Source organism: Schistocerca serialis, chromosome 6, assembly GCF_023864345.2.
Source record: "Schistocerca serialis cubense isolate TAMUIC-IGC-003099 chromosome 6, iqSchSeri2.2, whole genome shotgun sequence".
In the NCBI taxonomy this organism is placed as follows: Eukaryota; Metazoa; Arthropoda; class Insecta; order Orthoptera; family Acrididae; genus Schistocerca; species Schistocerca serialis.
The window spans coordinates 718,340,076-718,365,792 of record NC_064643.1 but is presented as its reverse complement, the minus strand read 5'-3'; the positions used below and the strand labels follow the sequence as shown (position 1 = coordinate 718,365,792).

Below are 25,717 nucleotides of genomic sequence, written 5' to 3'. Positions count from 1 at the left end.
GGAATGACTCCTTACCCTCTCCCTTAAAACCCAAATCCTTTCATCTTTCCCTCTCCTTCCCTCTTTCCTGACGAGGCAACCGTTGGTTGCGAAAGCTAGAATTTTGTGTGTATGTTTGTGTTTGTTTGTGTGTCTGTCGACCTGCCAGCACTTTCATTTGGTAAGTCACATCATCTTTATATATATATATATATATATATATATATATATATATATATATATATATATATATATATATATATATATATATATATATATATAAAAAAAAGCGCTGGCAGGTCGATAGACACACAAACAAACACAAACATACACACAAAATTCAAGCTTTCGCAACAAACTGTTGCCTCATCAGGAAAGAGGGAAGGAGAGGGGAAGATGAAAGGAAGTGGGTTTTAAGGGAGAGGGTAAGGAGTCATTCCAATCATGTCTGCTTGTGTCTGTATGTGTGGATGGATATGTGCGTGTGTGCGAGTGTATACCTGTCCTTTTTTCCCCCTAAGGTAAGTCTTTCCGCTCCCGGGATTATATATATATAAAGATGAGGTGACTTACCGAACGAAAGCGCTGGCAGGTCGATAGACACACAAACATACACACAAAATTCAAGCTTTCGCAACAAACTGTTGCCTCATCAGGAAAGAGGGAAGGAGAGGGGAAGACGAAAGGAAGTGGGTTTTAAGGGAGAGGGTAAGGAGTCATTCCAATCCCGGGAGCGGAAAGACTTACCTTAGGGGGAAAAAAGGACAGGTATACACTCGCACACACGCACATATCCATCCACACATACAGACACAAGCAGACATATCCATCCACACATACAGACACAAGCAGACATAGATGTCTGCTTGTGTCTGTATGTGTGGATGGATATGTGCGTGTGTGCGAGTGTATACCTGTCCTTTTTTCCCCCTAAGGTAAGTCTTTCTGCTCCCGGGATTGGAATGACTCCTTACCCTCTCCCTTAAAACCCACTTCCTTTCATCTTCCCCTCTCCTTCCCTCTTTCCTGATGAGGCAACAGTTTGTTGCGAAAGCTTGAATTTTGTGTGTATGTTTGTGTTTGTTTGTGTGTCTATCGACCTGCCAGCGCTTTCGTTCGGTAAGTCACCTCATCTTTGATTTTATATATAATTTTTCCCACGTGGAATGTTTCCTTCTATTATATATATATATATATGTCTGCTTGTGTCTGTATATGTGTGGATGGATACGTGTGTGTGTGCGAGTGTATACCCGTCCTTTTTTCCCCCTAAGGTAAGTCTTTCCGCTCCCGGGATTGGAATGACTCCTTACCCTCTCCCTTAAAACCCACTTCCTTTCGTCTTTCCCTCTCCTTCCCTCTTTCCTGATGAGGCAACAGTTTGTTGCGAAAGCTTGAATTTTGTGTGTATGTTTGTGTTTGTTTGTGTCTGTCGACCTGCCAGCACTTTCATTTGGTAAGTCACATCATCTTTGTTTTTAGATATATATATATATATATATATATATATATATATATATATAGTACTAAACTTGTAAAAAAATGCTATGACGTTTGCAAAAGACACCAGTTGAGTCTCCATGCAAAAAAAAAAAAAAAAAAAAAATACAATAAATAAATAAATGTATTAGATGGAAAGGAAAGATCAGACGTTCAAAGCAATATTAAGAGAGAGAAGATTGAATATGAACTGCACCATCATAAAGCTGATGTATTCTATCAGTGTAAAAGACAATTTTGTCAGATGAGCAGAAGGTTTACAAATACAGAATCAATATGTATGGATTTCCAACAAAATCTTCCATGTCCAAACATCAGCACCAACATTGTCTATTATAAGTGACAGCTTTCTCTATATCTATTTAACATACATCGACACAGACAGTAATGCAGTGTTTTATGTGTATCCTGAAACTGTTGGGAAGAAAGGTTCAAATGAAGTAGTTTCTTTGCCGCATCATTACGTTGCTTCACTTCCGGATCCTAAAAAAAACCTTACACCCTTTTCAAGTTCATCCATTATCTTGTCCATCATGCAAAGTGATTTGAATTAATTTGTGTGACATTCCAAGTAAGAGGACATTTGTATCTGGAAAGCGACAAATACTTGGGCCTCATCAGGCGTAGAATAAAAGTTGAGCTCCCAAAGGACTGGACAGACATAATTAAAGACATGCATGCGAAACCCACTCCTTTTTAGGCTGTTGAAGTTGATGGCTCAGTGATACGTCATTGGACTGATTTCTTGCAACCAGGATACAGACCAAAATGTCCATTCCCATCACAAATTATTAAGGAGATGAAGATGGAACATCACCATCCAAGGCTTATCATATGTCGTGACACAACGGATCTTGGATCACATCAGTTGTTACTACTACTGCTGGACGAATGGCAGAGGAACCAGAACTTGCAGGAGGAGAGTTTGTGTCCCCTTCAACCTGTTACGAAGGTAGGTTGGCAGAGATTTTAGTCATAGTAATGAAATGAAGCTAGATCATATCAGTGTGTGAAATAGCAGGTCCTGCTTAATTATTACAAAATCATTGAGATACCATGCTAATAAGAGGTTGCATGTCCAATGTTTCAGGACTGCTACCTACCACCAAGGAAAAGTATCGTGATCTGCAAGAACTGAAAATGTTCTGTGACACAGGTGCCCAGTTGTAATCTCTTAGACTTTCCCGGCGATTTGATGACACCTCGTGGAAATCGGGTTTTCTGCTGGATATCAACGTCTTCCAAACACGATATTTCAATGTCATTACTTGATGTCTTCATCAGATGTTCCCTGTTCTCAGGGAACACCTGATGAAGACGTCAAGTAATGACGTCGAAATATCGTGTTTGGAAGACGCTGATATCCGGCAGAAAACCCGATTTCCACGAGCGTTTTGTGTTATTTGTTTGTAATTAGTAAAAAGTGAGAAATGAAGACTATGGTTTATAAAAATTGTGATTTATGCTGATAACTGAAATTACATCCTATTAACTGTATTTTTAATGTATGTGTTGTAACCATTTATTGAACAATTGTTTGTAGTTGTATAACAGGTGATTTAAAGATACAAAAGTTGAGACATGGGCGTATTAATCATTATAATTTATACAAGTTCAATGAAAATAAAAACAAAATATTGATAAACAATATTGTTACTAAAATCTGATTAGTAATGAACATATCCTGTACAATAATGACGAGATTCAAAGCTGAATAGGTCTTTGTCAAGGGAGTTGCAGGGAAGTTTTATAGTGAAGTATCATCCCAATATCACATTACATTCTGACTTACAATCTAATTAGTACATTATACAAAGAAATTAAAAAATAGACAATCAGATAAAAAGATATACAGAATCCCGTTTTTTATATTGTTTTTTGTTTTTCAACTTTTAAGGAATCCTAAAGAAAAGGTCGTTGAATGTACTATATAAATTACAAAAGCATACTTCAATAACCAATGGAACTGTAACATTTTGAACTTTAAAACTGCTCTCCTGAAAAATCTATAAAATGGACTTACCCCTTCTTTCCATGTGGTCTTCATTATAGAATCGATCTGAAACCTTAAGGTGTCTCCTGGTATCTTCCATGTATATACCGTCTTTTGTGATTCTTAAAGTAAGTGTCATTAACCATGCAAAATTCTACCAGGCGGCTTCCTCTTTCATTCCTTTTCCCCAGCCCATATTCACCTACTACTTTTCCTTCTTTAACTTTTCATGCATTTTAATTCCATTCCCCCATGATCATTAAATTTTCTTGTCCAGTAACTATCTGAATAATTTCTTTTATTTCATCGTACATTTCTTCAATCTTCTCCTCATCTGCGGAGATAGTTCGCATAGAAAGTTGTACTACTGTGGTGGAAGTGGGCCTTGTGTCTTAGCTTGACTACAATAATGCTTTCACTGTGCTGTTCATATCTGTGATCCTATTTCTTTTTTTTTCATTATTAAACCTATGTCTGCATTATCCCTATTTGATTTTGTACTTTTAACTCATTATTCACCTGACCACAAGTCCTGTTCCTCCTGCCACTGAACTTCACTAATTCCCACTATATCTAACTTTAACATATCCATTTCCCTTCTTTAATTTCCTTACCTACCTACCCAATTAAGGTCTCTGACATTCCAGTTCTGATCTGTAGAATGCCAGTTTTGTTTCTCCTGATAATGATGTCCTCCTGATTAGTCTCCACCCAGAGATCCAAATGGACGACAATTTTACCTCTGGAATATTTTACCCAAGAGGATGCTGTCATCATTTAACCATACAGTAGAGCAGTATGTCCTCGTGAAAAATTAAGGCTGTAGTTTCCTCTTGCTTTCAGCCATTCACAGTACCAGCAGAGCAAGGTGGTTTTGGTTCATGTTGCAATGCCAGATTAGTCAATCATCGAGACTGTTGCCTCTGCAACTGTCGAAAAGGCTGCTGCCCCTCTACAGGAACCACATGTTTGTTTGGCCGCTCAACAGACACCCTTCCGTTATGGTTGCACTTTTATACAGCTATCTGTATCGCTGAGGCATGCCAGCCTCCCCACCGACAGCAAGGCCATGGTTCATTTGCCTATGGATGGCCTTTCTTTCGATCTTACACTGATACTTCTGGGTTTTATACAGCTATTGTTATCTGGTCTGGATTGAAAGTCTCCTAATCTAAAAAACCCTTGTGTGCACCCCACACACCGTCAGTTCCCTTAGTAGCAGCCTCCAATGTGTAGTGCACACCTGACTCATTTAGGAGGACCCTACAGTTCTGAACCCTATGGCACAAGCCCAGGAAGTCACAGCCAGCTTGTCACAGAACCTTCATAGTCTTTGGTTCAGTCCTACAAGTGTAGTAGTTCACCTACTCTCAGAATATCACACCATCACCATTAACAAAATGATGGCCAGCTATCATGTGGCTGTGAGATGTTCTTATGTTTAAAAAAGGAGTATGTGATTACCAAACCCATACTGGCACAGAAATCCAAGAGTTGTTTCCCATTCCTGTTGGAAAATAATTACATTTTAAGTTTAGAAGTGGTTTATGTTCTATGTGAACAATTTAATCTTGGTTTACAAGTAATATTTCTTTTTACAGCAAGTGTTCAAATGGCTATCACAATCATTTTTATTTTCCACGATACTGGTGGAAGCATGGTTCAATACACAGGGGCACTTTGCAGGAGCAGCATATGTATTTTGTTCTTGTTTCCAGCTTTTGTAAAAGACTTTCGGCATCATCTGTATGTTTTTCCCAACATAGGTATTTGATATCTTACTTTTGGCAGTTGAACATGATTGGATACAGTATTCTTGGTTAACAGGTTTACTGAGTGGTCTTTCTCTGTGCGGAATGTGAAGCCATCTATCAAATGTTTTGCGACTAATAATTAAAAGTTCAATTGATCTTCATATTATTCTTGTCCTGTATTAGTTTCGTGCAATATAAATGCATTTATAAGCACCATGTCTAGAGGGAAGTAGAGAATATGATGCCACCACTTATGAGAATGTCGACCAATTGCATAACGTTCTCTAAGTTGATCAAAGTGGTTTACACCTCCCACTATATTATTGTCTGTTGCTACAGCTTGTGGACAAGTAATATTGCTGGCAGTACCACCCTTATTCTTCCTTGAGACAAATGTGGTGTCTGTAGGGTTGTCCAAAGTTGTCAGAATAGTGACAGGTTTACTGTCCATCCATTTTATAGCTGCAGGACCATGTTTACACTGGAACTGAAAGTCTCCTCTTTTCATGGTAGATTTCTCTTTCATCATTGGAGGCAACCCTTTCGGTTTGCTATCTTCAATAGTGTTTGTATTAGATTCACAGTGGTGAAGAAGTTGTCAAATGCTACCATATTGTTACTATGTTTCAGGTCTTTGGTTAGGCTAATGACTACACACTCTCCCAGAAACTTTTCAGTACATCCATCGGCTGATTTTTCCTATGTAAATATCAAATTTTGTGCTAAACAGCACACATTGTATCCTCGTTTGACTGGCTTCAAAGGCATGTACTGCTTGAGTGATGTCCATCCCTTGAAAGGTATCATGCTTTCATCCACAACCAATAACTTACTGGCAGTGTATGGCTTACAAATTGTGTTGTTTAGAAAGATTGTCAGAGATCTGGCCTTATGAAGTTTATCATGGCGGATTCAATGTATTGTCATTTATGTGAATAGTTTCACATAACTTTTTGAAATGTTTGCATTTCATAGGCTGCAATTTATAAGGATTAGCTAAAGCAGGTTCTGAACTCCAGTAGTGCACCATCCTGGGTAACACAATGATACCCATCAAGATATTCATTCCAATCTAGGCCTGTAACTCGTCTATTAGTTAAACTTGTCCAGTTGTTTGTCACCTCACGTACGGTCTGGCCAGACTACCATTTTTTCTTAATTGCTCTGCATTCAGATTTGTCTGCTGAACCACATGCTCTAGCATCACAACTGTAAATAAAGAAAGGAAGTAGTCCGGCTCAGTGCTGTCTTTGTTTTTTTTTTTTTTTTTTTTTTTTTTAAGTGGGCGGTTAACAACTGATTCTTGTTGTGTATACACATCAAAGAAAGTCAAAAACAGCAATGTTACCAGACCATTCCTCTTCTGCCAATGGATCTTCTTCTGTACTTATGGTACCATCACTAGAAATCTCAACACCCATAGTGCAGGAACCATGTACACTATTATTGATATCAGGCTGTGGAACAAAACATGGATCAGGGTCCTTGCACAATGTCTAAAACAAATTCATTTTCTGTAGCTTTTGTTGTTGTTGTTGTGGTCTTCAGTCCTGAGACTGGTTTGATGCAGCTCTCCATGCTACTCTATCCTGTGCAAGCTTTTTCATCTCCCAGTACCTACTGCAACCTACATCCTTCTGAATCTGCTTAGGCCTATCTCACTAGGGGTAAGATAGATACCGCGTACAGGAAAATTAAAGAGACCTTTGGAGATAAGAGAACGACTTGTATGAATATCAAGAGCTCAGATGGAAACCCAGTTCTAATCACTTCCTATTTTGTAGTCCTCAGGATTGGTAAGTTGTGGAAACAGCAACTCCAATGCTTCTTCTGGCGTGTATGTCTTTGTATGCACATATATACATTATTCTTTGTCGTTTTCCTTTAAAAAATGATAAACCAGTTTTCAAATTATATTTGTTACTGGTATTAAAGTTTACTTACCAGACTGTGAAAACACTCCTAGAAACTTTGTCACGCAATAAGGGTATGAGCTGATACAGGTCACAGTAATGTATATTACAGAAGAGAAGTAATGTGTTCTGACAATAGAAGTGATCCCATGAAAAACAGAAAATGATTATTGCTGGAGTTTTCACACACCTCGTGCCCTGTACAACCATAAGATGCTTGGCATAGACAGAGGTGGTAAGACGTATTCCCAAAAGCTATGGGATATCCATAAGTTGGTGGTTAAGTATGCTTCCCTGGGACCATATTACTTTATTACTAGGTCTGAGTCATTTACCAGCCATGACTGGACAGACTGTGTCAGGGATACATATATAAGATTTGGTCACAATTTTATACAGCATACAGAAAAGTATTCACAATAAGGGCAGATACAACATATTATGTCAATATTATTTTGTCCATTCACTTTGGTCAATCTTGAACAATTTTTCAATAGAATATAATGAGTGTTCTTCAAGTCCTGTGCACCCTTCCTCTTCTTCTTCTTCCTTTTTTTTAACACCTCTCTACAACCTGGAGATTGTCCCCATAACAGCAGACTATAATTAATATGGCTATGAAAGAGTGCATAATAAACTGTTAATAGGTACTGGTCGGTTAACACACCTTTTAGTGTTATTAGCAGGTATATAACACGAAAGAGCTTCGAACACACATACTCTGTGTGCTTGTTCATTGTCAGTTCGCTGTCTGTCATCAAGCCTAGTAGTTTGACAGCCTTAATGTTATCCTGGCAGCCAACGTTGCTGAGACTGCATATCATGTGTTGTGTTTTTTCTTGATTCATTTATTTTTCAATGAACCACTCTTTAATGCTGCCAACAGAGTTGGTTCAGCCGTTTTCCCTTGGCAAACAGTGTGGTATCATCAGCAGACTGTAGAATGTCATAGATACAACGTATATTATTGACATAGTAAGGAACAGGAGAGGTCCTGTGACGGATTCCGGGGGTACACCTTGCTCTAATTTTTGCTCTTGAGAGATTGCTCCATGGACTGATACTATTTGTCTTCGGTTTTCATGATGGGGTTGAAGAATAGCTAGGACCACACCTTCAGTACCATAACATTTTAGCTTATTAATCAGTATCTTGTGTGAGATGCAATCAAACACCTTGCTCAGGTCGCAGTGTGTCAGTGCCATATCATAAAAGACAGGTTAATCTTGTGGTAAGTACACTTCCCAGACCTCTTCCAGAAACTACTTTGGTGGTAACTACACTAAATAAGAACCATTAATATACCGTTGTTTGGTGGGAAATATACTTTCCACAGTCCTGAACGCTTTATTTCAGTAAACAGAATCTGCGGCTGGTGTCGTGGACTCCCGCTAGATGGCAGGAGCGTACCAAAGTGGGACATATATTCCCGTAAACGCTGTAAAGAAATACATTTAATGGGAAATATATCCCCTCCCGCAGCGCACGAAATGGCTGAAGTATATGATTCGTGGCTTCATTAGTTGAATTTAGTTCGTACTCACCGCCACCCGAATACCCATCTTTGTCCATAATGTCTCGGGGCGCCTTTTCAGTTCGTAGTGACAAACTTTTAACTTTTATTTAAAAAAAAAATGATTTAACAGAAGCTTCATATTTTCTGCCGGCCGCAAAAGTTAGTGCTCATTCTGACCTATAGGTTACATGCCTCCCATTGTTTCAACTTTTACCTAGAGGTAACTGTTGCACCAGTTGCTGTTTACGAACTATTCAAATAAGGCGCTATGACCTACGTAATGCGATGTAGAATTAAGCGGCATTTCTTTCTTCAAAAATTGTGCTAAATTATTGTATCTTTTCCTTAAAACAGTCGTATTATAAAGTAACTTTCCAAATTTAATTTTTCGCAACATCAGCATATTGATTGCCATTAATATACAGTGAACGTGAAACAAAAATGACTAGTGAGTTAATTGGCAACCCTGAGGAAAACAGATCAGACGACGCGCGAAGTACATTTGTTATGACACTTTCTGACAGTCGAAGTCGTATAACGTAATTTACCGGTAAATATTTGTATTGAATCTTAAATTCTCCGTATTGTAAACATAACCTTCTCAGAGGACATTCGAAGTGACCTTGGAAACAGTGTTGCGGAGAGATAACCGATGCTTGCGAGTTAATAACTTGACATACTCATGACGAGATTAGGATTGTTCTTGTGTCTCGCATCGTCAACAACGAAGAGAAGTTTTGCCACACTAAGTACAATGGAACGGAAAATAATAGCTGTCTGTCAGCTTACAGCCACGAATGACAAAGATAAAAACTTCGAAACCTGTAAATCTTTAATCGAAACTGCAAAAGAAAGTCGTGCACAGGTAAGGCTGCTAACAAAAAACGCAGTTTTGCAGAAATCACCTCTTTCTAGCTACACCACTGTTCGAAATTTGATTACTTTATAAAAATTTCTATTGACCTGGTGTTCAACACTTGTAACTCTGGTATAAAATCATTACCAAAAATTTTCAAAATACAGAAAACACATTGATGTCTGTGTACTATTTGGATAAATAGTGGCACGAAAGGTGTTGTCAGGGAAAAAATGGATGAAAACAACACTAGAAAGAAGCCAGGTTCCAAATATAGCAGCAAACAAGGCAAAGAAAAGCTGGGAAATCAGACAAAGTGAATACGTTAAAAATTTCAATAAAGTACTACAAACTGCTCGGCCCAAGCCATGAAAAGTTATTAAAGACTGTACAATTGTTTGTCAAACAATCCAGTTTGCTGTGTGAAATAGTTTTACGATCTGGGTTGTGCCGAGATCAACTTGTAGAAGCAACCACGCTCACTGTTTATTTGGCTTACACAGTACTGTAAGCCAATAAATGCATAATTGTTATTAGCATGTAGGATAATAAGTCATATTTAGCGTCTAAAAATGTTTTTGTGCATTACTTTTATTAATTGCATTTAATCCCAGTGTCACCATATCTTGTATTTAGCAGATGGGTTTGTTAACTGTGTTCACCAAGTTAGTAACTATTACTGGTTCACTCATTCCATGTGTTACACCATATTCAGGTATAGGAGAATGACATATCATTGTCTTGCACCATTAGTTACTTCTTCCATAGATCTAGGGTGTGATCGTGCGTTATAGTTTGAGTGGCAGCATGTGGAACAGAATGATTACTAATCAGTGGTTTCAGTTGTGAAGATAATTGGATTATGAAACTTAAAATGCAATGTAGAAACTAGTGGTGCCCACCAGCTTCTTCTGTTTAGGGATGGGTTTTCTAACAGACTTAATGTGGGTTATCTAATGCAACCTACTATAACTTTACCTCTAATTCATGTAAATTTCACAGTCCTTTCCTGTGTGTTCCATCTTTCACCCAAACCACTTGAAGAAGTCACAGGGCATAAGATCTGGACTTGTGACAGACCACACAAATGGTAGTGAGCGACATTAAAATTTTTATCAATAAATTTAGACATGGTTGCCATTGTTAAAAGTTGGGCAAACAATGTGCTATTTGAACTTACCAGGACTGAACATTGACTCATGACATAGAATGAGATGTCATACATACTGGTACAAACCCAGCAGGAGCCAAACATTCATAATATTTATTTTGCTGTTATATTATTTTTAATGTGTAGATTGTAGTTACAGACTGATCTGTAGCAAAGCCCAATAATAATAATAGTAATTTTATTGTCATTAGGCCATTACAGCAATAGACCATGTCAGGCATATAATACAATATAACTTAATTCAAAGAAAACAAGAGGCATGTCATTAATACTACAAAATTATATTTCAGTTGAAATAATCATTTATGTCATAGAATGGGTGAGCAACTAGCCATTCATACAGTTTTTGTTTGAATGCATGTTCAGTTAGTTCGTGTACATATTGTGGAAGCTTATTAAATAATTGCTGAAAATTAGATGGGTAGATCAAGTAACTAATGAGGAGGTATTGAATAGAAGGAAATACAGAAGCGTCCGATCCCACCCGTCTGCTTTGACCCATGACGTCACAAATATGGCGGAAACAAAAACAAACACACACACTTCCCACAAGAAGCCTAATGACACTAACGGGACAAGCGCGGGAAATGGGGTGTTTTGGGTGGGCGGCAAACTAAATATAAACAAATTTAGACGCCTTGCATAGCTACAAAGTGTAAGTGAAGACAGCCATGCATGAATACCCACCCACCTCCCCAGGGGTCGTAACCCCTGCAACCCATAGAAGATAAAGATGCTTCAGTAGCTGATTAGTGTTTTTTGTCTTTTTTAAAAAAAAAAAAAAAAAATCTCGCGGGATAGAACGAACAGATCAGAAAGATAAATATAATAAACTAAAACAGAAATTTGAGGGAACAGATAATTAAAATAAGTAATAAGTGTTTTTAAATTTAAAAAAAAAACTCACGAGATAGAACGAACAGATCAGAAAAGTAAATAAAATAAGATAAAACAGAACTGGAGACAGCCACACTCAAACCAAACTCCGCACCGTCATGACGTCACACACGACTACACCCTTACGTCACGGGCCAAAGCCGACGCGTTGGATCGGACGCTTCTGTCGACCCTGAATAGAATTGTGGAGAAGAGGAGTTTGTGGCACAACTTGACAAGAAGAAGGGACCGGTTGGTAGGACATGTTCTGAGGCATCAAGGGATCACAAATTTAGCATTGGAGGGCAGTGTGGAGGGTAAAAATCGTAGAGGGAGACCAAGAGATGAATACACTAAGCAGATTCAGAAGGATGTAGGTTGCAGTAAGTACTAGGAGATGAAGAAGCTTGTACAGTGTAGAGTAGCATTGAGAGCTGCATCAAACCAGTCTCAGGACTGAAGACAACAACAACAACAACATTAAATAATTTGTGCTGTCAGTTCATAGCTGTTAAGTGACTTTGACCATCTGTGGTAAGAAGTATAAATGCATCTGCTCTTTCTCGCATTGAGGAAATGTATCTTTTCTCTACATTTTGCTTTCAGTAACTTCTTTTTTGTGTGGAGTAAAACATGGTAAATATATAGGTTTATTACAGTCATGATTTTTTATTCACAGAACAGTGGCTTGCAGTGTGCTTTATATGGAGAACCAGTAATTATCCTAATGTTTTTCTTTTGTAGTATTAGGATGTCACGCACTGAATTAGAGTTCTCCCATAAAATAATACTATATGTTAGGATGCTTGGGAAAAATGCAAAATACAACATTCTAACATAATTTTGAGGTACACAGTCCATAAATCGCCATGACAGAAACATCGCTCTAGATAATTTACCAGTAATATATTGTTCATGTTGGCTCCAGGATAATTTTTCACCTATATATACCCCTAAAAACTTAACACAACTAGGAAAATCTGATGGAGGCTTCTGTTTTACACTGATAACTATGTGCTGCATTTTGTTATCATTCAGTAGGAAGCCATTTGCTTTAAACTAGTAGGCTGCTTGAGCCATTGTCTCTGCAACACAAGCTTTGAAGCTACTGAAATCATTAGTACAATGAAGGAAAGTTGTATCATCTGCATGTAGTACTGTCGTGGACTCGATGAATGATAGCAGATCATTTATCATCTGCATATAGTACTGTTATGGACTTGATGAATGATGGCAGATCATTAATCATTATTGAGAACATAAAAGGCCCCAGTACAGATCCCTGTGATACACCTGTTTTAACTAATTCAATACTGTACTTTTCTTTACCTACACAAACAGCTCACTTGCGACCCTGTAGGTGCGATTTTAATAGATTAAGGCTGTTACCTCCACTGCCGTAGCACTCCATTTTTTCTAGGAGTATTTTATGCTCTACACAGTCAAAAGCGTACTTAGATCACAAAAGGTGAATTGAACAGCAAATCCTTTATCCTCAAAAACTTGATGTATGTGTTTGACTGCTGAGTCTATAGCATCAACAGTTGACAAGTTTTTCCTAAAACCATACTGTGATTTGCTAGTTATTCATGCATTTTGAAAGTAAACAGATAATTGGTGGTATATTACTGATTCAAACACTTTAGAGAGAGCTGGGACTATGGAAATTGGTCTGTAACTTGAAGGTGAGTCAATATCTCCTTTTTTGTCTATTGGGACTACCCTAGACACTTTTAGCTCATCAGGAAAATATCCCTCAGATATACACTTATTTATGCAGTATGTTAAAGGATACACAATACAATCTATTACTTTTTTTAGTATGTCTAGATTATAACTATTTTGGTTTCTTGGTGGCAAAGCTAACTAATGTCAGTACAAAATCATAGTGTAGCAATAAGTCTTACTTAGGAAATACACGGAGTTGTAATAGAAGTGTGGCAACATAGGCATGGTCCTAACTCGGCTACATGTGTGTGGAGTAGCGTGCAATGAAAAATGTGAAAAGGCTAAGTAAACAATGCATAATTATTTTATGGTATCAAGCTAACTTATTCCAAGTATACACAAATGTAAGAGAATTGAATAAACATGAAAAAAACCATCTAAACAGCCAAAATCAAGTGACTTCCAAATTATCCATAAAAATCAGGAACTTAAGGAAGTAGAATCTGTCAAATTCCTGGAGATATTTATAGAAAAAAATTATCCTTGCCTTTGCATATAAGCTACTTGGCAAAGAAGCTAAACAGTCTAGCATTCACAGTGACAATATTGCCCTGTGGCAAGTGGTGTTGGCACTAGGAAAGCTGTTTACCACAGCTGCTTTGAAGCCATTTTCAGATACGGAATAATCCTTCAGGGGAATGCAAGTGGTGTGAATAGAACATCATTACTTCAGAAATCTCTCTTTATAAATGTGTGCAACATTAAGCCTAGAGGATCATGCCCACCTTTATTCGGGGATATAAAAATTTTGACTGTTTCATGTATTTACATTAACGAACTTTTTGTCTTTATCCACATCAGTCCAGAATTATTTATAGAAAACCATTTTTAACATATGTATAACACAAGAAACAAAGATAATGTCATATTTCCATCTCATATACTAAAACTCTACTCCGGAGTCCTCATTAGATGGCTGTGAAGATTTATAGTAAATTAAAAAACAAATAACTTTCATGGTATGGAATTAGGTTTACTAGAGATAAGATTATGCATCATCGTAGTTCAAAAATGTTGTTACCCATTCATGAAACTTTTAAATGATGATGAAGGTTTCTTTGTGGAGTAATGATTTTTGTAAATTGAGATTGTGTTTGTTCTTTGTTTGACACATTGTGTGTATCTCAGGTACATTATGTATATTTATAAGTCTCCTGTATTTTAAGTGAATGATTTACGTGTGTGTTTCATGAGGCAGTCAAATTCTGATTCTGTTTATTGAGGAGGCAGTCCCAGACAGTCACATTGTAAAAGACTGCAAAAATAAGCTTTCGGGCAAATTCTGTAATGGCACATATTCACACAAGCACAACTCACACTCACATAGCTGCTGTCCTACAAACTGGAGCCTGACTGCCATCCAGGACTTTCCATTGTCTAATCTATGAGTAATAGAATTGTATGTTAGGTATAATCAACAGAGCTAGTTCATTTGTTAAGATATGGGCCTCAAATTCTGGAGGATGGAGGCTGATATTCAGTACAGTCATCTTGATTTATATTTTCTGTGGTTTTCCTAAATTACTTCATGCAGTTTCTGGGATGATTGATTAAAAAGATGACAGCTGACTAACTGCTCTCTTCTCTCCTGATTAGACATGTGTATGTTCATAGTCTGTAAATATGATTTATACTTTCCTTGCAGTAAGCTCTCACATATATAATTGTTAATTGATAATTGTGCAAATATCTTGCTAATACTGAGATTGAAAGGGTAGAGTATGGTTGTGAGTTGCCAAAGCCCATTAATGTGCTGTCCTGGATGAATGAGAATGACTGTAATTCTTGTTGTGAATAAAATAGAACAGAATAGAATTTATTCATCCTTGGACAGTTTACATGTTATTGGTGTAAATATTTACATATAAATCTAAGAGACATGTACATAAAAATTTGATGATATTTACATCAGTGACACATTGTCATATGTAATGTGAAAATTATATATGTGAGAACCTTTTAACCAGTGATTTATTGCAGCTTAGTATGACAGTAGTCAAAACATTGTCATTTAAATCTGATTCCTCATCTCTTTAATGAAGTGGTTCACTTTCTTCTTAAACTAATTTGCTATAAAAATCTTAAATGCGCTATAGGAGACAGAATGGGAAGATAGACTCCCAGTCTATTGAAAAATCTGGAGCCTAGATAGTTTGGCTGTTGTAAACCTTAGCTAGCCTGCTTTAGGATATACCATTTGATTGTTATATAATACAATGAATGGGAATGGACCCATTACTGAGCCCTGTAAAATGCTTTTTGTAACAGGAAATGAGTTTGAGCTTTGGTTGTTTATAGATACCACCTGCTCTCTGTTGCTTAGGTAAGACTCAATAAGCCGAGTAATGTTCTCTCCAACTCATATTACTGGAGCTTTTCGATAAGTGCACTATGAGAGGCTGTATCAAAAGCTTTTCTCGAATCTAGAAGAGTTGGACAGAATATTTTCTTAGTCTCAAAAGTAGGATGTATTTTTGTGATGATAGTCTCAACTACTTTGACAAAGGAAAGATGAGGTCTGAAACCATATTGTGAGGAGCTAAGTAGATCATTTGCTTGATGTGCTGATTCATGTGTTTGTGCATACAGTATGCTATAATTTTTGATATGATTGATATAGTGAGATGGGACGATTGGACAATAGTTATCAAGGGATGCTTTATCACCTTTCTTAGGGATAGGTGCCACGGTAGTAATTTTTGGGCAGTCTGGGAAAATTCCTACATGTAGCATTTGGTTGGTGATTTTGGTTAGTTCTTTATATTTTTATTACTTAATTTGGAAGTCCTTTGAAATTTTCTGCTGTTGAGTTTCTAAGTTGGGCAATTGGTTCACTAACTTGTCTGTGGGGTACACAAGACCAGCAGAAGTTGTCATGTTGCTTACTGTCTAAAGCTGGGAGCAAAACTACAGCTTTATTTGAATCTTCATTCAGATTTTTATTTGCGTCAGAACTGGTAAAATGTCCATTTAAGGTATTTGGTTAAATTGTAATATTTTTATGCTTATTTTCGGTGCTTATCTCTGTTTTGTTAACTTTCCGCACCGCTTTACACTTATTTGTTGAAGTGAATATATAATTGTCGTTGGCTGTCCTCTTGGCAACTCTAATTTCTGGTCTATACACCCTTCTTGCTGTTGTGTAAGTTTCCTTCTCAGCTTGTCTCAATTGCAGTCTGTCATAATGTACCATCATTTCCTCCCTAGGTTTGCTCAGGTATGGCATGTACCAGTTTCTCAGTTCTTGAACTTTTATATAACACTGGTTCTGCTTTGTGTATTTTTGTAATACTTGGGACAACACAAGTCAAGGTTCTCCACTAATAATTCTAAAAATTAGTGAGTACTGTACCCCAGTTTATGTGATTAAGATTGACTTTTAACTTTCATTGATTGGTATGGTTATTCTCCTAGGTCACTTGAAAAACTGTATGTTTTGTTGTTTAGAGGTTGCCTTAGCCAAAGCCCTGCATGATCTGATATTCCGAAGAAAGCATGCATTGTGCCTGGTGGGTTTGTCATTTAGACTGTAGAAGTTTAGCAATCTTAATGTGTCTAATAGGTGCTTCATATGTTTGGTCTTATACCTAATCTCTACTTTCATATCGCCGAATATCATAAATCTGCCATTTTTATATTTTAAAAACATTTTTGTCAATTTTTCAAAATTTTCTGTAAATTATTCTATGTTATTACTAGGGGAATGGTACACTGATACAGCTGTTAGTTGTCAACTTGGCATCAGTATTGCTGAAACATCGAAAACTGTTTATATAAATAAAAAAACTTACATCTCTCACTTCATATTCTGAATTATTTGTTTCTTTGATATAGATTGAAATGACCATCGTGCTTCAAATTTATTCTACAGTAACATGTCACTAATTGGTATTGATAAGGTACACTTAAAGATTCAAATTCACTATGAATTAGCTAATGTTCATTTTCTAGCAAAACCTGATAATTTAATTCTTCCAACCATTAATCCATTTCTGTTAGTTGATTTATAAGTGACTGTACATTAATATGTGAGAAAAACCCATTTTTTGCATTGATATGTGGCTGGCTAGACATGCAAAAGTCTTGAATACTGTCATGTGGCTGCCCCGATGAAATGCATCAGATGACATATGCTGTGCCTCCATTGGGTGACTCACCATAAAAAATGCTGAGGGTCCTTCCTAGTGCATTTCAGATGAGATGTTTTTTCTGCAGGTGTTGTTGATAACGAAGGTGTTGGTGTGGTCTCGCCTGTGCTGTGAGAATGCCAGTTTAAGATGATTTCGTGTTGGGTATTTGGTTCCTGTTGTTGATGTCTAATCTAATTGTTTATATTTTTAACAAGCAGTTTTTCCCTAGGCCATTAAGGTTTATTCATGTAGAGTGTGTAATCAGCAGTCGTGTTGCTAACATCCAGGATTTTTAAATTTATGAAATGTGTGCATAATATTGGTATTTGTTTATTGGCAGCAGTAATTTCCTTGTTTACCCATGACTGTGGAGATCAGTCGTATCGACATGGGACATTCAGTGTGAAAACATTTGTGTGTGTCAGCTGTCCTGGGCACTTTTTTGAATCTAGTTTTGCTTTTTAAGTTACTTTTTTGTTTACGTCATTTGACCAACTGCAAACACAACATAATCTTTCGAGGACAAACTTATTACGTCTGTGGACCATGGTGTGTATTTTACTGATATTGGTATTCAGTGAGCATTTTATGTCTTTGTTTTTTGCTGCTGTCATGGGGAGACAGACTTGTTGCCAGTAGTTTCTGTTTTTCCCAAACTAGCATCCATACTGTAATGAAATGGGGATGAGATGCTGTACGTATCATTCTGTCATATTATGTTGCTTATTGTCTTTCCTTGAGTGTAAATTCTCACTAATAATATAGTTTCATTGTTGTTTTTTTTTTTTCTTTTTTTAAGATGGTCTTTCTTCCTGAAGCATGTGATTTCATTGGAGAAAGTAAGGATGAGACATTTGCATTGTCAGAGCCTTTTCCAGGCCCATTGATGCAGAAGTATTGTCAGTTGGCCAAAAACAATAATGTGTGGCTCTCTCTGGGAGGTTTGCATGAGAAGGTAAAATAGTTTTCTTTTTAATAAAACTGTGATGACTATGCTGTACATATAATCTGATTTACGTTTTTATTTTCAGGTGTCACCCACTAAAGTAAGAAATTCACATGTTGTGATAGACAGCTCCGGAAATGTGGCAGCAATCTATAGAAAAACTCATTTATTTGATGTTGAAATTCCAGACAAGGGAGTGAGGTTAAAAGAATCAGATTATGTTGAAAGAGGGAAAGAGATAATAGCTCCAGTTGAGACACCCATTGGAAGAGTTGGTCTCGCTATTGTATCCTTAAAATAAACTTGTTCTCAGTCATATTATCCTCTTGATGATAGTATATGCATGTGGTGCCCATATTTTAGGGCTTCTATTATTACTAATATAGAAACATTTTGCTACTGTTTCTACGTGATAAATGCACTGCTGGAGAAAGAATTAATAGCCCTGGAAAGACATCAATTTTTATCCGATGATGGCATATAGCACATGGGGGATAGTAGACATCTGATAATGGTTTCAGCATGGTCCGCCAACAGATAGCATAGTGGCATAGCTACCAGAGCACCATCTATCTGTGTCTACATTTTAGTAGGAAATGCTCGCAGCCAGAAAGCTCAGTGTGGTGTAAACATGTGAAGCAAGCAGGTAACCTTGCATGATGCACTCGTGTTTCGTACTGGCAAATGAGTGAGTTTGAAAGGAGTTAAATTGTGGCCTTCCGAGTGGTAGGATGGTCCTTTCAGAGAATTGCCACTCAAGTTGGACGTGCTACATCAGTGGTCACGTGGACATTCTCACACCCTAGACGAGGTTCTGTTTGTCCACACAGCACAGGTGCCCACCAAGATCATCAAGTGTCAGACTGTGCACTATCTCAGCACAGATAAGAGGATTTGTGAGCCTAGACACATCAGCATGACCTGTTACAGATTGATTATTAGCTGTGGGACTACAGGCACGCACAGTCTAACGCATTTTCCAGTCACACCACAGCATCGACTTGCGTGGCTCGGCTGGTGTCATCTGAAGATCACTTGGAAAATGAAATGGAATGCCGTGGTCTTCGATGATGAAAGCAGATTCTTCCTTAATGCAAGTGATTGTCATTTGTGCGTACAGTGTAGACCTGGTGAGTGCTATCTGGTAGAGTGACACTCTGGCCCCTGCAAAAAGCTATGACTCCCGTTCATCTTTGATGTTTCTGGAGGGGATGCTAAACCAGTGCTTGGTACGTGCAGAATGTTGTTAGGCCTGTTCTTTTGTTGTTCTTGCAACAGGATGGTGGTGTGTTGTTCCAAGAGAATAATCCTCGCCCACACACTGTCCCTGAAGCTCAACACACCCTGCAAGATGTACTGCAACTTCTTAGCCAATGTAATCTCCGAACTTGTCTCCAATTCAGCACGTGTGGGATACGATATGACAAGAAGTGACTCACGCACCTTGTCAATCGACAACAGTTACAGAACTGTGTCAACAAGTCGAGTAGGCATGGCATCACATATCTCATGACAGTACAATTGCCATCTGTATGATTGACCCTGTCATCCAGGGTCAGCATCTGCATTCCCACCTGTGAAGGCTACGCCACTTGCTGATATGGATGTTTCAGCATGGGTTGATACCTGGTACCTCAGATCCACTTGTGCTATTTATTTGCAAATGTAATCACTTCGTGTACTCCATATGCACTGTTGCAACAATAAATCTTGAGTGAATTGGAAACCTGTAAAAGGGTGAGAGAGAGAAGTTGAATTTGTATGCAAGTGGCTTACTTATTGTCAAATGTCCTGTACTGCATCGTCAGCAGCAGCAGATATATACATTCATGTTGCTCTTGCACGTTTTTTACTGTCATCTGCCCACCTTCTATAAGGTATATTTCTCGATCCTTTTTTCTCTTGGAATCCAACAAAAACTTTTCATGGTCCGCCAATAACCCATTTGCATCGCTATGTATTCTCTCTACATCTTCCACTCCAGTTGTGATGTTCGCCAGTTTTATTATCTCGTTGATAGTCCTCGGTGTTGATGTACTCAGTTGTTATACTGGCTGAAAAATGGGGGGTGGAAGTTCAACACTGAATACTGTATATGATGTAGCTGACAGGTGCACGTTTGCATTTCACAGTTATTTTCTTTCACTGTTCATAACCCCCCAATATTACACACTTATATGGCCAGTTAACTACTGGAAAATGTTGATAAGCCTCATTAATAGTTTGCAGGCATACGTCAGCATACTGCTACAATAGTTTGCAGTTGAACATCTATGAGCAGTAAAAACCTAACCACACATTTCACAGTCTTTCAAATAAATTGACTAGACACATGCCCTATTTGAGTTACACTTATTTCGCAGTTAAGTTGATGCATTTTTGTTGTTCTAACCAACACAGGTTTCTTGTCTGAAACTCACCCGTGGACTGACTGTCTCGAGACCAAAAATCAGGCCTTATATAGCATTACAGTTATAGGCACTGAAACTGCACATTGTTTGACATTTAATTGACAGAAATTACAATTGAAATAATGCTTCATTCAATTAATTGGATATATAGCAAAATTCTATCTTTTTAACAATTTCTTCTTCTACCCAGGTTAAGCTGAATTATTTGTTTAAATGATGAAATTAGAAGATACAGTTACTCAAGCAATATTTTTTCAAGACTGGTAATTACTTTGGAATTGATTAAGGGCTTGCTCTGCTAACATGTTTTCGAATAGATCCAAATAGAGGCTTTAAGAATACTATCAGTTGTTCCTCCAAATGTTTATAATTAGTACAGAATTTATATTTGTTTATAAGTCAACAACAGAATTTAAGTTACGAAAATATTACTAATTTCATCCTATAACAGAAGTATTAACTAGGAACAGTTGAAATAAATTAGAAAATCAATTACATACATAAAACTAAACACAAAATTAGATCTGGTGTTATATTCTTTAAAACTGAGGGCCAACCTTTCTCTTTTATGAAAATGCAGGTTATACTTAGTATGTTAATGGTAATTAGCCAGACATGAAAAAATGGCTTTTAAGGAGGCAGATGGCAAAAAAAGAGGGGAAGTGAAAAGATCCCAGCTTGCTTCATCACACAGTCCATCCCATGATGTATTTATTTCTTTTTTGACTCTCCTATTAATTTCCATCAAGCATCTCCGAATTGCTCACGGAAATCCTCAATTTTTGGATTGTTTTTGCTTTAAAAGCCTGTGTCTGATTGCCATAAGTCAAAATTGTCAACATACACTGAATGTGAACATTACTTTTCAGGAAGTTGGTGTTGGAAATGATGTAGCTTCTCAAAAGCACTCGAAGCCATTTTTACTCTTATGGTCTTTTGCTGTTCATCCAATCATAGTCTTCAGCTGTTGTAAATACAAAAACACTTTAAACTATTGAGACTAAATCATAAGTAAGGCTGTGGAAATTACACTGTGTGTCAACGATTTAAGAAAAAACATAATCTATGCAGTCACCTATGCATGGAAGAGAATACTTGATATTGAGAAACTGCATTAACATACATTCCATATTATATATGACATTTTGTTGTTGGTGCCTGTGCAATTTCTGATTGCAGAATGCAGTACTGCGTCGTTTAAAATTTCATTACTGCTTCAACAATGATGGCAAGAAACTGTCTGTAGAGTAGATGCTTGTAGTAGAAGAAAAGAAATTGTAAATTGTTACAAGCTTAGCTCTTCCATACATTAATGCTTCGCAATTTACAATTTCACTCAAATTAGTAGGTTGAAGATGTTTGATGCTTCAGATCTGTAGGCTGTATATGTAAACAACTGTAACTTATTTAAATTACTAATTTTTATAAATAAATATTTAAATTAATATTTAGTTCTTACATCTGTCAATTGTGTGGCCTCTAGGCCTTTTTGGTAAATGTCAGACCACTGATCCAAATTTCAGTATTAAATCTTCAGTTGGTCCTAGGATTGCTTGTCACTTGTAGTTTCTTTCACCTGTGGCAATGATATATTAATGTGAAGAACACCAAATTGCACTGTGACTCAGAGCTCATGATAAACTATTGGTCTCTGTATAACTGAGGGTTCAAAGGGATGCCTACTTCACTAAAGCTCCCTAATCACGTGGAAAGGCTGTGCTGATCTCCAGATGTACATTTTTTGTGTATTCAGGTTCCTGAAAGATGAAAGATTACATTGTCTCTGAAACAGACTCAAATAAGGAAAGTCTCATCCGCAGACATTAATTGCAGCATGTTAACTCCAAACTCTTTTTATTATAGTTAATCTTTTTCTTGAGTGCCTAAAACAACTGCACTTTGTAAGGGTATAAATTTTGGTACAGTGATTCCTGTACAGTCTGACAGACATGTACATAGACTTTTCAACAGAGTGATTGAAGGTTTATCTTACACAATCAATATTCTTGGTTATCTACTCCTCTCAAATCATACACTGTCCCTGTCTCCATAAATTTCTTGTGCCATATACAAACTGATGGATGTTGTGATGAATCCCCTCCATATTTAGTTCTGAAGGTCTGTGTGTACATCCAATTTTAATTCAGTAAACCTGTGCCTGCTCTTGGGGAGTTATATAACTCCTGTACATAGGCCTTCAGTACCTCAGTTGTCTTTCATTGCTTAGCAGCTATTTTCCATCCTGAGCTCTTGATATTCATACAGCTGCTTCTCTTTCCTCCAAAGGCCTCTTTAATTTTCCTATGCACTATATCTATATTTGCCCTAGTTATACCACTTCTATAGACCTGCATTTGCCCTCTAACCATTCCTTGTTAGTGCTTCTAATTGTTGGTGTTGTTGTGGTCTTCAGTCCAGAGACTGGTTTGATACAGCTCTCCATACTACTCTATCCTGTGCAAGCTTCTTCGTCTCCAAGTAACTACTGCTGCCTACATCCCTCTGAATCTGCTTAGTGTATTCATCCCTTGCTCTCCCTCTATGATTTTTACCTTCCACACTTCCCTCCAATACTAAATTGGTGATCCCTTGATGCCTCAGAACGTGCCCTACCAATCGATTCCTTCGTTTAGTCAGTTTGTGGCACAAACTTCTGTTCCCCCCAACTCTATTCTGTACTTCCTCATTAGTAACGTGATCTATCCATCTAATTGTCAGCATTCTTCTGTAGCACCACATTTCAAAAGCTTCTACTCTCTTCTTGTCTAAACTATTTATCGTCCAAGTTTCACCTCCATACATGGCTACACTCCATACAAATACTTTCAGAAACGACTTCCTGACACTTAAATCTATACTCGATGTTAACAAATTTCTCTTCTTCAGAAATGCTTTCCTTTTCTTGCCACAGCCAGTATACATTTTATATCCTCTCTACTTCAATCACTTCAGTTGTTTTGCTCCCCAAATAGCAAACCTCATTTACTACTTTAAGTGTCTCATTTCCTAAACTAATTCTCTCAGCATCTACACTCCATTATCGTCATCTTGCTTTGGTTGATGTTCATCTTATATCCTCCTTTCAAGACACTGTCCATTCCGTTCAACTGCTCTTCCAGGTCGTTTGCTGTCTTTGACAGAATTACAGTGTCATCGGCAAACCTTAAAGCTTTTATTTGTTCTCCATAAATTTTAATTCCTACTCCAAATTTTTCTTTTGTTTCCTTTACTGCTTGCTCAATACACAGATTGAATGACATGAGGGATAGGCTACAACCTTGTCTTACTCCCTTCACAACCACTGCTTCCCTTTCATGCCCCTCGACTCTTATAACAGCAGCCTGGTTTCTGTACAAATTGTAAACAGGTTTTCACTCCCTGTATTTTATCCCTGCCACCTTCAGAGCTTGAAACTATATGTGGAAATTAATACTTGGTACATATGTCCGTGAAAGTAATGGTGATCACACATTCCAAGATACAGGAAACCAACTACCAAATGCAGTATCAGTTTCAGTTTTACTTAAATTTATGGATTTGTTATGAGAAATTATGTATTATTCTTTTAACAGGTTAGTAGGTGCTATTTCTGTGTCACAAAATTTTAGTACTCCAATAAGTACATATTCTGACACATGTATACTGATTATGTGTAGAAATTACAGTAGTACTGATCAAAGGAAAATGAAGTGCTACAAAAAATAATAAATCAAGAACTTGTTTGATAGATATTCATAGGTACATGCAGCTATGGTGAGGCATCAGTAAGTCAATACAATAGCCTTTTGTAGGACAGAGGAGCAAATGTCAGTACAGATAGTTTAATTAGCTTCACGTTTGTTTCTTGTTTTGTTTATCCTGTTTCATTTGAAGTTAGTTATGTGTAGGGAGGTGCAATTTTGTCAATTGCGATACTTGGTAGAAAGGTGTGAGGAAAACAAATGTATTGTTATATGAGGCTGGAGGTGTATCAGCTCTATGCAACATGCTGCAATTTGAACTAGTAGTGTGGAATTGTGAACATAAGTACTATGATTGGTGCAGCCTGCATGCTTGAAAACACTAATGTGTCCTAGAAAGAGAACAGACTCAGTACTTATCTCCCTTCAATGTTCTGCATTGAGAAGAAGATGCCAATGTACAGGGAGTTATCCAAAATTAACATTAATCTTCTTCAGATGACACAAAATTTCAATAGAAGAAACATGTTTCATTATGCATTGGGTGGAACAATGAAAATTATCAGTGGCTGGACTGCATTAGCACTCTCAGAGTTTGCCAGTGCCAAGTTTACAAGCAGGCGCTGTGGGAACTGTTAAAGTTTGCAGACCATAGAGAATGCTGTCATGGCAGTCCCAACAGCCCACAAACTTATGAATGTTATGAACCAAAAAACTATACAGACTGTCATAGCTAAATGAACTTTACCTAACTCAAATGTAAGCTAATACTGCCTAAGCAGAGACACTTTGAATTAGTAGTACAGTATTGTCTTTGGATGTTGAGAGAATTAAATTGCACCAATTAGGATAGACATGTATATGTGTGTATTGTGTTGTTTTAGGTACCTCTGCCCTCATACTTAGAATCAAGACAATCAAGTAGGTTTTCCTGAGCTAATGATGGCTGAGATGCATTTCCAGGAAGAATTGTCTGTTTAATAATTTTATTACTTGTTGTATCTTTGTATTTTGTCTACAACACGTTGCTGAAATATTGCCAAGACATTGGACCACAATCCAGCCTCGCACCACACTGCAGCTAATGAACTTCGATGCTATTGTTGTTGATGCACTTCCTGGCTTGTCTTCCTACTTCTTCGGTAAAATGAATACCAAAATAATGAAGTATGGCTGATATAATCCCAAATTGGAATGTCCTGCACCCAGTTTTTGTGTTGATTTTCTGTGGGCCATGGGCAGATATCAGGATGTGAGCCAACCC

At 37.3% G+C, this 25,717-nt stretch overlaps 1 protein-coding gene across 1 annotated transcript in view; it reads left to right on the top strand.

The window, feature by feature from the left end:
- The first annotated feature begins 9,121 nt into the window (after positions 1–9,121).
- The window catches only part of LOC126484138 (nitrilase and fragile histidine triad fusion protein NitFhit), a 67,283-nt gene continuing 50,687 nt past the window's right edge, over positions 9,122–25,717 (top strand). The window contains exons 1-3 of the mRNA XM_050107521.1: positions 9,122–9,520; positions 18,216–18,371; positions 18,448–18,648. Of these exons, the coding sequence (XP_049963478.1) occupies positions 9,338–9,520; positions 18,216–18,371; positions 18,448–18,648 (540 nt within the window). The 5' untranslated portion in view covers positions 9,122–9,337. The remainder of the gene's footprint in view (positions 9,521–18,215; positions 18,372–18,447; positions 18,649–25,717) is intronic.